This window comes from Protopterus annectens, chromosome 16.part0 (genome assembly GCF_019279795.1).
Source record: "Protopterus annectens isolate FY-2018-M chromosome 16.part0, PAN1.0, whole genome shotgun sequence".
NCBI classification, from domain to species: Eukaryota; Metazoa; Chordata; order Ceratodontiformes; family Protopteridae; genus Protopterus; species Protopterus annectens.
The window spans coordinates 43445230-43460869 of record NC_056750.1 but is presented as its reverse complement, the minus strand read 5'-3'; the positions used below and the strand labels follow the sequence as shown (position 1 = coordinate 43460869).

The window sequence follows — 15640 nt, the reverse complement described above, 5'->3', positions numbered from 1 at the left end:
CTATAGTTCCAGGTTTGAGCTCCCTGGTTTAATTCCTCCTCTTCTCCACTGTTATATTATGAGATTTTGAAGGTACCAAACTTGATCTGGGGTATTGGGGATGGACTAGGGTATTATGAGTAGAGGGAGGAGCTCGATCGTTGGATCTGAAGTCTTTAGAATGTGGCCAAGTCAGATCCAAGATTGGATCTGTAACCCATATGTTGAGGAAGAATGAAAATGGGCAACACAGATGCCTAGCTATGGTGAGTACATGACTTTAATTTTTTTTCAGGCTAGGTGCAGTTTACTGCGGCTTTGAGTATCATAATTGAAGTCAGCATAGATTACTGTAGCCACAAAATTAGAGCTTTGAGATCCATTTGATTTGGCAAGGCTTCTTACTGAGAAAAAATTCTTGTACAAACAACCCATTGTAGAGCCAACAGCAGCAGTGCTCAGTGCACAGCTCAGTGTGAAATTCACAGTAGTGGCAGCATTGTGCTTTACTGCAGGATCTGTGTGCTCACAGAACCTGCAGTAAATCACAGTACTCCACTAATGCAAAACAGACTACAAATCTATGGCACCACACCAGAAAGAAATAACCAGTAAATGTACCTAAGGCAAAAATACAATAGTAGTAGTTGTTATGAGCACATATCCTGTAGTAAATCACAGTACTCTCACTTCTTGCAGTTTTTATTGAATGGTTTGTCTGTGTGGCTATTTTACCCTTTGGCAGTTTTATTCTCAGTGACTTTTGTAGTCTTTGCGTGTTGCAAGCAGAATGTAAAAAGAGTACAAGAAGGCAATATTCTAGTTTGGGAGAAGAACATTCTTGGCCAGTGCTTTGCAGTCGGTAGGAAATAGTAGATGGTGATGTCCTATAGCAGACCTTTAGTTGTGAGAGGTCTTTATAAATGTTGATATCCATTTTGGTTGTAAAGCCTAATGTTGAGTTAATGGTTAGGTGTAAGTATTTGTACTTAACTACAGAGGGAATAATATGGTTGCTGTTGTCTGAATTAGTAAGGATAGGAAGTCGAGAGGCTCTGTGAATGGCTGGAAAAAACATTTTTTTTTTAAATTTGGAGTTTATTTTGTTCAGACCATTGACAGAGGTCAGAAGTGGATTGCTAGAGCTAAGATTGGAGGACTGTGGAACATTTATTTGCCTAGAAAAATAAAATGTCATCTGCGTGTAGAGTAAGGCTAAGCTGAGTTAAGCCATCAGTAATCTCCTTAATAAAGAAAATAGTAACGGGCCTAGAACAGAGCCTTTGGGCACCTGTTTCGTAGTGTCCCATTAGTGCATAGCTGATTAGTAGAATACATACGAAAGGTCCTGCTGTCGAGGTAGCTATTGAAATGGGCAATAACAGTTTCACTCCTGTTTAATTTTTATAGCTTAGCAAGCAGTTCTCATGAAGTTAGTTCTCATGAGTTTCAAAGGCATGGGTCATGTCCACAAAAGTACCAGCTGTGAGGAGACTGCCATTTAAGTTGCTGTAGATAGTGTCACATGCTGAGAGTATAGCAGTAGTTGTGCTAAAACTGTTTCTGAACCCATGTTATCTAGTAAATGTATATTAAAGCAGTTTAAGCAGCTGTTTACAAAGAATTTTTGCAAGACTCAAAGAGAGACCACAACCAAAAAAAGTTGAAGTCAGTGTCCAAGAAAGCAAAGGCTCAAACTAACATAAAAAACAGAATTAGACACCAGGAGCACCACGAACATGCGGACTGAAAAGTTTATTAAACACTTAAAATAAAACGCTTAACTTGCTCACCGAATTTTTCATTCAGTATAGATCTTCATCAGATTAATTAACCAGTATTCTCATCATCCATTATATACTCTTCATTTTACTAATTACCAAATTACAAAACTCAAACATTACCATGGTAACAGTTGAAATACCTATTACTTAAAGTAAAAAAAAATCAGTAAAAAATAAATAAAATTGTACACAAAAATAAATCATAAATATGTGTCTACATATCATAAACCAATAACATTAACAATACTTAAAATATATATATATATATATATATATATATATATATATATATATATATATATATATATGAAACAAACCTTTTAGTACACACTATGATATTGTTGTATATGAGATGGAATGGAAGAACTGGGACTCATACTGCCCTCCAGAGGTCTTATTATTCAAATACCTTACACCAAGAAATGTATTTTGAATAAAAAATATTAAATAAAAAACGTACAACTTTTAAAAACTCTATAAAATGATGTTTTAAATGAAATTCCAAATCTATTAAAGCAGTTTAAGTAGCTGTTTATACAGAATTTTTGCACGACTCAGAGAGAGATAGGTCAGTAGTCTTTATGGGTTTGAGCTGAGCTCAATGATGGCAGGATCAGTTCCTGTGGTGAGGTACCTTAGGAAGAGCTGTAATGATGGCAGGATCAGTTCCTGTGGTGAGGTACCTTAGGAAGAGGTGCAATGATGGCAGGATCAGTTCCTGTGGTGAGGTACCTTAGGAAGAGGTGCAATGATGGCAGGATCAGTTCCTGTGGTGAGGTACCTTAGGAAGAGCTGTAATGATGGGAGGATCAGTTCCTGTGGTGAGGTACCTTATGAAGAGGTGCAATGATGGCAGGATCAGTTCCTGTGGTGAGGTACCTTAGGAAGAGGTGTAATGATGGCAGGATCAGTTCCTGTGGTGAGGTACCTTAGGAAGAGCTGTAATGATGGCAGGATCAGTTCCTGTGGTGAGGTACCTTAGGAAGAGGTGCAATGATGGCAGGATCAGTTCCTGTGGTGAGGTACCTTAGGAAGAGGTGTAATGAATGCAGGATCCGTTCATGTGGTGAGGTACCTTCGGAAGAGGTGCAATGATGGCAGGATCAGTTCCTGTGGTGTGGTACCTTAGGAAGAGGTGTAATGATGGCAGGATCAGTTCCTGTGGTGAGGTACCTTAGGAAGAGCTGTAATGATGGCAGGATCAGTTCCTGTGGTGAGGTACATTAGGAAGAGCTGTAATGATGGCAGGATCAGTTCCTGTCGTGAGGTACCTTAGGAAGAGGTGCAATGATGGCAGGATCAGTTCCTGTCGTGAGGTACCTTAGGAAGAGGTGCAATGATGGCAGGATCAGTTCCTGTGGTGAGGTACCTTAGGAAGAGGTGTAATGATGGCAGGATCAGTTCCTGTGGTGAGGTACCTTAGGAAGAGGTGTAATGGTGGTAGGATCAGTTCCTGTGGTGAGGTACCTTAGGAAGAGCTGTAATGATGGCAGGATCAGTTCCTGTGGTGAGGTACCTTAGGAAGAGGTGTAATGATGGGAGGATCAGTTCCTGTGGTGAGGTACCTTAGGAAGAGGTGCAATGATGGCAGGATCAGTTCCTGTGGTGAGGTACCTTAGGAAGCGCTGTAATGATGGCAGGAACAGTTCCTGTGGTGAGGTACCTTAGGAAGAGCTGTAATGAATGCAGGATCAGTTCCTGTGGTGAGGTACCTTAGGAAGAGGTGTAATGATGGCAGGATCAGTTCCTGTGGTGAGGTACCTTAGGAAGAGGTGTAATGGTGGTAGGATCAGTTCCTGTGGTGAGGTACCTTAGGAAGAGCTGTAATGATGGCAGGATCAGTTCCTGTGGTGAGGTACCTTAGGAAGAGGTGTAATGATGGCAGGATCAGTTCCTGTGGTGAGGTACCTTAGGAAGAGGTGTAATGATGGCAGGAACAGTTCCTGTGGTGAGGTACCTTAGGAAGAGGTGTAATGAATGCAGGATCAGTTCCTGTGGTGAGGTACCTTAGGAAGAGGTGTAATGATGGCAGGATCAGTTCCTGTGGTGAGGTACCTTAGGAAGAGGTGTAATGGTGGTAGGATCAGTTCCTGTGGTGAGGTACCTTAGGAAGAGGTGTAATGATGGCAGGATCAGTTCCTCTGGTGAGGTACCTTAGGAAGAGCTGTAATGATGGCAGGAACAGTTCCTGTGGTGAGGTACCTTAGGAAGAGTTGTAATGGTGGTAGGATCAGTTCCTGTGGTGAGGTACCTTAGGAAGAGATGCAATGATGGCAGGATCAGTTTCTGTGGTGAGGTACCTTAGGAAGAGCTGTAATGATGGCAGGATAAGTTCCTGTGGTGAGGTACCTTAGGAAGAGTTGTAATGGTGGTAGGATCAGTTCCTGTGGTGAGGTACCTTAGGAAGAGGTGCAATGATGGCAGGATCAGATGTCCTTCAAGAATGCAACTGCAGTCATAACATGTGGGTTGTCCTGCCTCAGGCAGCCCTCGGTCGGCCGGATTCCAAAGTCTGAGTCCGACGTCGGCTGATGTCGCATTTCTCTCCGACGTCAGAGCGGCTGGAGTACATAAGCATCAGCCGACGCCATTTTCTTCAGTCTTTCTTGCCATGCAGTGCCCGAAGCAGAAGCAGTTCGCAAGTGCCAGTCGGTCAGCTCCTGTATTCTTCGATTCCGAAGTCATCAAAAAAGCTAAGTACCCCGTTGGGGACCTTTTCTTGCCTCAGCCGATGTCAGAAATTACTGTAAAAGTTAACAATTGTCTTTCTTGTGGTAAACAAATACCTCATAAGGATTTCCACTCTTACTGTCTTCCTTGCCTTGGCCCAGACCACGACGTCTCAGCCTGTGTCGCCTGTGCTCGCTTCAATAAGCGCACTCTTAGGCGCCGGGCGGAGTTCGCTGAAGATTTTTTCGGCGAAAAATTTGCTTATACAATGCCGTCGGAACTTCCGACATCGCAAACTCCCAAGAAACGAAAAGACCGGGACCGACATCCTCGGCCCGTGTCTACCTCCGACTCCACGCCAAAACCTACCGCAAGTGCTCCGGTTCCTCCTGAGACGTTTATTCCACCGCTCCGAACCGAAGACACCGCATTACCGATGACTCCATTACCGGATACCACTCCGACGCCAGTTATAGATTTTCCTCCGGATACTGAAACCGAGGAAATGCCCGAGACCATTGCTGTAGATAAGGTCACTCCTGCACGTGGAGCTGCCAGGCCTCCTATGGCCATGTCTATTAAGGCCTACACTCGGGCTAAGGCAGCCAGCAAGACCAAGCATCTTACTGCTAAAGCCTTACCTCAGCCTACTCCAGAGACACAAATCATGACTATGGCCGCAGACTTAATTTCTATGATTAGAAGTTCACAGGCCCATCCTGAGAGAGGATCCCAGCCTCCTTCTGATAAGAGGCCCCGGGTTGAACCCTCTGACCCTATCCCTTCAGATGAGGATTCTGAGGACTCTGTCCACTCAGATGGCCAGGAAAAGCTCTTCCAGACCTATGAGGACTCGGATGCAGAGGATTCCATCCCCTCGGCCTCCCCTCCTGAGGATATTTCTTTTGGGGAAGTTCTGCATACCATGAGGGAACATTTCAAGTGGCAAGGCCAGGAATATTCTGATTCCAGAAAGCGCCTTCGAACTTTCCTTAAAAAGCCCCAGCACAGGCCCTTAGCTATCCCTCCTGTGCTTGATGTTTTGGATGATTTATATTCTGACTCCAGTGTTACCCTTGATTCTCTTCCTCCTGCTCCAGCCAAGCCAGACAGGTATTGCAGGGTCCCAGAAACACATTCCCATTTATTCAGGGCCCATACTGTTGATTTGGAAACTATTTCTCAGGGACCTAAAGGCGTTTCAGCTTCCACCTCTAAAAACCCCTTGCCTTCCAACAGGGAAGCTAGGTCATTAGAGAGATGGGGGAAAAAGGTCTACACCTCCACTACTTTATCTATGAGAGCTTTGAATTGCCTTTTTCATATGTTACAATATCAGGATTTCCTGTTAGAAGATTTACAGAAAACATTGGCCTCTCCTGATCCTTTAGACAGGAAGTCTTTGCAGGAAGCTGTACATAATTCTCAGCAAGTCAGCAATCACTTCCTGCAGTGTGGATATGATGCACTGGAAGCTTCATGTAGGGCAGCTATGACAGGGGCAGTCATTCGTAGACATGCATGGTTAAAAGAACAACCTCTACCAGATCATGTTAAGGCAAAACTTCTGGATGCACCCTTGGAAAAGAACAAGCTTTTTGGTGCTAATGCTAAAGATGTGTTAAAGTCCATCGAGGAAAAGGCAAAATCAGTTCAGACGGTTAAAGATTTCCTCCAGGTTCAGCCCCCCAGATTCAGTAGGAATTGGCCTTCAAAAAACTGGTCCTTTCCTAATCCTGAAAAATTTCAAAGGGGTAAAAATAGACGTGGCCGAGGAAGAGGACAATACAGAGGTCCTTACCGGGGACGACAATGGCAGCCAGCAAACCAAAGAAGTGACACAGGGGTTTCCCCTGCCCCACAGCCACAATCTCAATGACTTTCCTCTACTTCCGCCTACCCAGGAACAAATAGAAGCTCCCTTGGGCGGAAAATTATCTCTGTTTTCAGACAATTGGCACAGATTGACAAAGGACAAATGGATTTTGGACATTATAGACCAAGGTTACAGTTTCCATTTTCATACCTTACCAAGAAAACAAGGCATGCCAAACCTACCACAAAACCAGAGGGCAGAGGCTATCAAGCAAATTTCTCTGCTGGCTCGGATAAAAGCAATAGAAAGAGTTCCGCAACAAGAACAAGGCCAGGGGTTTTACTCAAGACTGTTCCTTGTTCCAAGAAAAGAAACTCAGTGGAGACCAATACTGGATTTGTCCGCATTAAACACATTTCTCATAGTACCAAAGTTCAAAATGCTGACTCTACAGCAACTCCTTCCCATGCTGGGCAAGGGGTCTTGGCTGATTACTCTGGACCTCAAGGAGGCATACCTGCATGTCCCGATCAGACACAGTTGCAGAAGATACCTCAGATTTCTTGCAGGGCCAGAGCATTATCAATTCTCAGCATTGCCATTTGGCTTATCTACTGCCCAGAGTATTCACAAAATGCCTGGCTTCAGTAATTGCTCATTGCAGGCTCCAGGGGATACAAATTTACCCGTACCTGGACGACTGCCTCATACAAGCAGACGACAAATTGATGTTGACAAAAAACTTGAACTATGTCATACGATTACTTCAGGCTCTGGGATACACAGTCAACTTCCAAAAGTCAAGACTTCAACCATCCCAGCAAATAACCTTCTTAGGAGCCAAACTAGACACAGCCTCTCAAATGGCTTACCTGACAGAAGACAAGCAAGAGAAGTTAATTCATTATTTCAAAGGTTTGGCAAAACTCACCCAGATGACTGCAAGGAGATTCCTACAGGCCCTGGGTTACATGGCATCCTGCATTCTCCTGGTTCCATTAGCAAGACTACACATGAGAAAGCTTCAATGGTACCTAAAAAGCCTATGGTCTCAGCACAGCAGCAACTTAGAGACAACCATACCGCTCATTCCATGCCTACAAAAGGAATTCCTATGGTGGGCCTCGGTAAGCCAGGCAAACACAGGTATGTCATTCAAAAAACCACAAATAACACAGACCATGACCACAGACGCCTCAGACCTTGGATGGGGGGCGCACATGAAAGGCAGATGTATACAAGGACAATGGTCTCCAAAGGAAACACATCTGCATATAAACCAAAAGGAAATGCTGGCAGTAATGCATGCCATCGAGGCCTTTCGACAACAACTTCAGCAAGGACATTTACTGATACGGACAGACAACACCACTGTGATGTGGTATATAAACAAGCAAAGGGGCACCCATTCTTACCCCCTTTGCAGACTGACAATGAATCTTTGGGAAAAATCACTGAGCCTAAACATACAGTTACAATCCCAGTTTGTTCCAGGCAAAGACAATGTGCTGGCGGACAGCCTAAGCAGGAATTTCACAGATCCACACGAGTGGAGGTTACACCCGAAGATCTTCACACAACTCACTTCGACATGGGGCAGGCCAGAAGTAGACCTATTTGCCTCTCACCTCAACCATCATCTACAAAAATTCTGCTCAAGGACATACCATCCACAAGCTTGGAAAATAGATGCTCTCTCATTCAACTGGAACTTCCTAAAAATCTATGCATTCCTACCTCTGCCACTGATGACCTCAGTATTACTAAAGATCAAAGCAGAGACCCAAGGGGATCCTAATAGCTCCAGACTGGCCAAGACAACACTGGTATCCACTACTACGGAGCATATGTCACACCAAGAAGTGGGCCCTGCCCCAATGGCCCCTACTTTTGACTCAACACAACTTCAAAACAGTGCATCCAAACCTTCAGACACTGCAGCTAACAGCCTGGGAGATCTCATGAATAACCTCAATCTATCTCTCCAAGGAAGTTCAGCGGATATTAACAGAGGCTCGAAGACCATCCACCAGAAAGGTTTACTTAGCAAAATGGAAGAGATTCAGCATTTGGAATACCAGCAAGGGACATGATGCATCATTATTGAACATCCCACTCATCCTGGAATATTTGGCAGATATGCTACAGAATGGACTCTCATATTCTTCCATAAAGATACATACTTCAGCTATTTCAGCTAGATATAACACTGATCCGCCTGTCTTTTCACATCCTTTGCTAAGGCAATTCCTCAGGGGAATCAAGAACATTAAGCCACCAAGAAAGGCTCCAGTGCCAGCCTGGGACCTCAACTTTGTCCTAGAAAAACTGACTCTCCCTCCATTTGAGCCAGCAGCTTCAGTCGACTTACAATTTCTCTCATGGAAGACAGCTTTCCTGTTGGCAATTACCTCAGCAAGAAGGGTTTCGGAACTACAGGCCCTAATGGCAATACCACCGTTCATAATCTTCCACAGGGACAGGGTTTCATTAAGGACCAACCCTACCTTTATGCCAAAGGTGGTATCTAGGGTTTCTTTAAATCAAGCTATTCATCTGCCTGCTTTCTTCCCCAATCCTGAGAACAAAGGGGAAAGACTGTTACATACCTTGGACATTCACAGACAACTTCGATACTACCTGGACAGAACCAAGACCAGTAGGAAGTCTGAACAACGTTTTGTAGCTTACGCCCCTGCAGTCCAAGGAAAAGCAATTTCAAAACAGACCATTTCAAAATGGATTGGACATTGCATCAGATTCTGTTATTCCTTTCATGGGAAGGCTGTTCCTGCCAATGTCAGACCACATTCCACCAGAGCTACAGCCACCTCTACAGCATTCTTAAGAGGGGTGCCTACAAAGGACATTCTAGAAGCTGCTACATGGAGCTCCGTGCATACATTCTCCAAACACTACAATCTCCCTCTATACTCCAGATCCAGAGCAGGCTTTGCTTCGGCAGTCCTGCAGGGTTTGATTGCCACACCATCTTTTTCCTAGAGCATTCCTCCTCCCCCAGCTAAGCTATGATATTCTACCCATATGTTATGACTGCAGTTGCATTCTTGAAGGACATAGTACAGTTTTGTACCCACCATAAATGTAGATGTCCGATAGATATGCAACTGCAGTCGGATTTTCCCTCCCTCTATACCCCTCTATGTCTAGGGTCCACTCCTATCCCTGATTCTCTTAGCTGGGGATATCTGTTATGGTGTATCTGTTTATTGCTTACTTATTTGTCTGGAATCCTGTTTTTGTCTTCCAATTTGATTACAGCCTTCCTTGGAGGGCACCTGGCATCTGGGGCAAGAAACACTGAAGAAAATGGCGTCGGCTGATGCTTATGTACTCCAGCCGCTCTGACATCGGAGAGAAATGCGACATCAGCTGACGTCGGACCCAGACTTTGGAATCCGGACGACCGAGGGCTGCCTGAGGCAGGACAACCCATATGTTATGACTGCAGTTGTATATCTATCGGACATCTACATTTATGGTAGGTACAAAACTGTACTTTCCTGTGGTGAGGTACCTTAGGAAGAGCTGTAATGATGGCAGGATCAGTTCCTGTGGTGAGGTACCTTAGGAAGAGGTGCAATGATGGCAGGATCCGTTCCTGTGGTGAGGTACCTTAGGAAGAGGTGCAATGATGGCAGGATCAGTTCCTGTGGTGAGGTATCTTAGGAAGAGGTGCAATGATGGCAGGATCAGTTCCTGTGGTGAGGTACCTTAGGAAGAGCTGTAATGATGGCAGGATCAGTTCCTGTGGTGAGGTACATTAGGAAGAGGTGTAATGATGGCAGGATCAGTTCCTGTGGTGGGATCAGTTCCTGTGGTGAGGTACATTAGGAAGAGTTGCAATGATGGCAGGATCAGTTCCTGTGGTGAGGTACCTTAGGAAGAGGTGTAATGATGGCAGGATCAGTTCCTGTGGTGAGGTACCTTAGGAAGAGGTGCAATGATGGCAGGATCAGTTCCTGTGGTGAGGTACCTTAGGAAGAGCTGTAATGATGGCAGGATCAGTTCCTGTGGTGAGGTACATTAGGAAGAGGTGTAATGATGGCAGGATCAGTTCCTGTGGTGAGGTACCTTAGGAAGAGGTGCAATGATGGCAGGATCAGTTCCTGTGGTGAGGTACCTTAGGAAGAGCTGTAATGATGGCAGGATCAGTTCCTGTGGTGAGGTACATTAGGAAGAGGTGTAATGATGGCAGGATCAGTTCCTGTGGTGAGGTACCTTAGGAAGAGGTGCAATGATGGCAGGATCAGTTCCTGTGGTGAGGTACCTTAGGAAGAGGTGTAATGATGGCAGGATCAATTCCTGTGGTGAGGTACCTTAGGAAGAGGTGCAATGATGGCAGGATCAGTTCCTGTGGTGAGGTACCTTAGGAAGAGGTGTAATGATGGCAGGATCAATTCCTGTGGTGAGGTACCTTAGGAAGAGTTGCAGTGATGGTAGGATCAGTTCCTGTGGTGAGGTACCTTAGGAAGAGCTGTAATGATGGCAGGATCAGTTCCTGTGGTGAGGTACCTTAGGAAGAGGTGCAATGATGGCAGGATCAGTTCCTGTGGTGAGGTACCTTAGGAAGAGTTGCAATGATGGTAGGATCAGTTCCTGTGGTGAGGTACCTTAGGAAGAGGTGCAATGAATGCAGGATCAGTTCCTGTGGTGAGGTACCTTAGGAAGAGCTGTAATGATGGCAGGATCAGTTCCTGTGGTGAGGTACCTTAGGAAGAGGTGCAATGATGGCAGGATCAGATCCTGTGGTGAGGTACCTTAGGAAGAGGTGTAATGGTGGCAGGATCAGTTCCTGTGGTGAGGTACCTTAGGAAGAGGTGCAATGATGGCAGGATCAGTTCCTGTGGTGAGGTACCTTAGGAAGAGTTGCAATGATGGTAGGATCAGTTCCTGTGGTGAGGTACCTTAGGAAGAGTTGCAATGATGGTAGGATCAGTTCCTGTGGTGAGGTACCTTAGGAAGAGGTGTAATGAATGCAGGATCAGTTCCTGTGTTGAGGTACCTTAGGAAGAGGTGTAATGATGGCAGGATCAGTTCCTGTGTTGAGGTACCTTAGGAAGAGGTGTAATGATGGCAGGATCAGTTCCTGTGTTGAGGTACCTTAGGAAGAGGTGTAATGATGGCAGGATCAGTTCCTGTGGTGAGGTACCTTAGGAAGAGGTGCAATGATGGCAGGATCAGTTCCTGTGGTGAGGTACCTTAGGAAGAGGTGTAATGAATGCAGGATCAGTTCCTGTGTTGAGGTACCTTAGGAAGAGGTGCATTGATGGCAGGATCAGTTCCTGTGGTGAGGTACCTTAGGAAGAGCTGCAATGATGGCAGGATCAGTTCCTGTGGTGAGGTACCTTAGGAAGAGCTGTAATGATGGCAGGATCAGTTCCTGTGGTGAGGTACCTTAGGAAGAGGTGCAATGATGGCAGGATCAGTTCCTGTGGTGAGGTACCTTAGGAAGAGGTGTAATGGTGGCAGGATCAGTTCCTGTGTTGAGGTACCTTAGGAAGAGGTGTAATGATGGCAGGATCAGTTCCTGTGGTGAGGTACCTTAGGAAGAGCTGTAATGATGGCAGGATCAGTTCATGTGGTGAGGTACCTTAGGAAGAGCTGTAATGATGGCATGATCAGTTCCTGTGGTGAGGTACCTAAGGAAGAGCTGTAATGATGGCAGGATCAGTTCCTGTTGTGAGGTACCTTAGGAAGAGGTGTAATGATGGCAGGATCAGTTCCTGTGGTGAGGTACCTTAGGAAGAGGTGCAATGATGGCAGGATCAGTTCCTGTGGTGAGGTACCTTAGGAAGAGGGGCAATGATGGCAGGATCAGTTCCTGTGGTGAGGTACCTTAGGAAGAGGTGCAATGATGGCAGGATCAGTTCCTGGGGTGAGGTACCTTAGGAAGAGCTGTAATGATGGGAGGATCAGTTCCTGTGGTGAGGTACCTTAGGAAGAGCTGTAATGATGGCAGGATCAGTTCCTGTGGTGAGGTACCTTAGGAAGAGCTGTAATGATGGTAGGATCAGTTCCTGTGGTGAGGTACCTTAGGAAGAGGTGTAATGGTGGCAGGATCAGTTCCTGTGGTGAGGTACCTTAGGAAGAGGGAGGTGCAATGATGGCAGGATCAGTTCCTGTGGTGAGGTACCTTAGGAAGAGGTGCAATGATGGCAGGATCAGTTCCTGTGGTGAGGTACCTTAGGAAGAGGTGTAATGAATGCAGGATCAGTTCCTGTGGTGAGGTACCTTAGGAAGAGGTGTAATGATGGCAGGATCAGTTCCTCTGGTGAGCACAAGGTTGTAAATGTAAGTTAGGGTTGGTTATTTTGTCCTAAGGAAGTTAAGGTGGAATGCAGTGAAGGTAGAAGGTTTAAAGTTCTTTAATAATCTTTTACTTTTCTTCTCAAAAACTGAGCTGGCTGCATACTCTGCAGGAATGTACGTTTGAGCTGGTGGATCATTTTGTGTAGTTTGTTGGTTAATGCTAGGCTTATGAAATGTGCTGTGAGTATTGTTGCTGTTGTTGTTTGTCTTTCGGTTTTTCCCGGTTAGGGGTTGTCACAGCGGAACTCCAGTTCATTAATGATTGGCAGTTGTTTTTTATGGTATCGAGTTGCCAGCCCAATGCCCAACCTTCTACGAAGGCACACCCATTCAATGCATGTCTTTCGAATGCCCACTCCACCGCGGGGAGGACATGCAGACTCCACATAGAAGTCACTCCCAACCCAAGCCGAGAATCGAATGGGAGAACCTCTTGCTGTGAGGCAACAACGCTACCGCTACACCAGTATAACATACACTTATTTTTTTTTTTCTTTCATGGTACCTCCGGTTTTCATTTATAATTCCTGTAACTTCCATTTTATTACAGCTAGGCATGTTTTCTTCCTATCTTGCTTGCCAGCACATTGGAACTCAAGTATCAGTTGCCATTATAGCCATGCATAGTATGAACCTGTCGTCCACTCACTTCTCTGTTCAGCACATTCAGCTAAATATTTAAAGATCAAGTGCAAAGTGTTTTTTTACCATTTTTTAGTTATAATTATGTGTTTGTCATGTAAAGTGAGCTTTCATATTCTAAAATGTATAATTTTTATTTTCCAGCACATATTGATTTTTCATATGGTAATGAAGTCTTTATACACACACAAGCATATCCAGTATATTTTAATTTTTCATACGGTATGCTGGATAAGCACTGTAAAACTCCATAGACATGCGTTTTATTTCTTTTTGTTTGTTTCAGTGGAAGATGCTCACCCTGAAGAACGAAGAGGCTGAACACAAGTATAGCTCTTCCCCTTTGGACTGGGTTACCATGGATACCAATATTGCATATTGGCTACACCCAACGAGCAATGTAAGTTTTCTTTTCTATAACCTTATTAATTCTGTATCGCTACTGTGCTGAAATAACAGTGGACACTTCTCTGACAGGAGCCTCGTGTTTGGGAACCAGTTCTGCTCTGTACTTTTGACATTTAGCTATGGTAGCACATGGACCTGATACAAGGAGGTTCATACTCAGTAGCAGCATGAGTAACGCCAGTCAGCTACTTTAATCCCTCTCAGTGTCTCAGAATGCACACTGGTTTTGCCATACTCTATTCAGATGGTGAAATGGACTCAGTTTACTAGTTTTGAATTTTTGTGAGAAAAAGATATGACCTGTTTATAACTCACTTTTCTTCCAGTTCTTTCTACAGCTATCTACTTTCTATTTTAGTAGAATTTTTTTATCGACTTCTTTCATCAGTGTTCTTTTGGGCCTTCTTCCTTTTGGTGCCCTGACAAATTTAGTTAAGAAATTACTTCTTCTTACTGTGGTGGGGCCTTTGCCCCCTTTTTTGTCTTCAGTCTTGCATTCCATTATAAACATAACTCCTGTAAATATTGTGTGTGAGATGATTAATACTTAAAAATTTTTTTTTTCTTTAAGGCTTTTACAGATAGTACTTTAAGAAATGGGAGGAAACTACTTGCAGCATTTCACCCATTTCCCTTATTAATGTCTCCATTTCCTAGGTTGTATTCACTAACTCTAAGGGCACTGATGGTGATACCTTTTCACCCATCTCCCTTATTAATGTCTCCAGTTCCTAGGTTGTATTCACTAACTCTAAGGGTACTGATGGTGATACCTTTTCACCCATCTCCCTTATTAATGTCTCCAGTTCCTAGGTTGTATTCACTAACTCTAAGGGCAGTGATGGTGATACCTTTACACCCATCTCCCTTATTAATGTCTCCAGTTCCTAGGTTGTATTCACTAACTCTAAGGGCACTGATGGTGATACCTTTTCACCCATCTCCCTTATTAATGTCTCCAGTTCCTAGGTTATATTCACTAACTCTAAGGGCAGTGATGGTGATACCTTTTCACCCATCTCCCTTATTAATGTCTCCAGTTCCTAGGTTGTATTCACTAACTCTAAAGGCACTGATGGTGATACCTTTTCACCCAACTCCCTTATTGATGTCTCCAGTTCCTAGGTTGTATTGTCTAACTCTAAGGGCACTGATGGTGATACCTTTTCACCCATCTCCCTTATTAATGTATCCAGTTCCTAGGTTGTATTCACTAACTCTAAAGGCACTGATGGTGATACCTTTTCACCCAACTCCCTTATTAATGTCTCCAGTTCCTAGGTTGTATTCACTAACTCTAAGGGCACTGATGGTGATACCTTTTCACCCATCTCCCTTATTAATGTATCCAGTTCCTAGGTTGTATTCACTAACTCTAAGGGTACTGATGGTGTTACCTTTTCACCCATCTCCCTTATTAATGTCTCCAGTTCCTAGGTTATATTCACTAACTCTAAGGGCAGTGATGGTGATACCTTTTCACCCATCTCCCTTATTAATGTATCCAGTTCCTACGTTGTATTCACTAACTCTAAGGGCACTGATGGTGATACCTTTTCACCCATCTCCCTTATTAATGTCTCCAGTTCCTAGATTGTATTCACTAACTCTAAAGGCACTGATGGTGATACCTTTTCACCTATCTCCCTTATTAATGTCTCCAGTTCCCAGGTTGTATTGTCTAACTCTAAGGGCACTGATGGTGATACCTTTTCACCCATCTCCCTTATTAATGTCTCCAGTTCCTAGGTTGTATTGTCTAACTCTAAGGGCAGTGATGGTGATACCTTTTCACCCATCTCCCTTATTAATGTATCCAGTTCCTAGGTTGTATTGTCTTACTCTAAGGGCACTGATGGTGATACCTTTTTTAGCAGTGAGATCTGTGATGTCTATGTCAGTATCAGATGCCATTAAATTTGTCATCTGTGTCAATGGCTTTGGCCACAATGCAGGTGATAGTGATGGCTATATTGGTCCCAGTGCTCTTGGAGGCATCTATTCATCA

General features: G+C 44.2%; 1 protein-coding gene across 3 annotated transcripts in view; it reads left to right on the top strand.

Moving 5' to 3' along the window:
• Positions 1-15640, top strand: part of POMT1 (protein O-mannosyltransferase 1) — a 1532857-nt gene that overhangs the window by 1233717 nt on the left and 283500 nt on the right. For all 3 annotated transcript variants that reach the window (XM_044058401.1, XM_044058399.1, XM_044058400.1), the window contains one exon: positions 13511-13624. In XM_044058401.1, coding sequence (XP_043914336.1) covers positions 13511-13624 — 114 coding nt within the window. The remainder of the gene's footprint in view (positions 1-13510; positions 13625-15640) is intronic.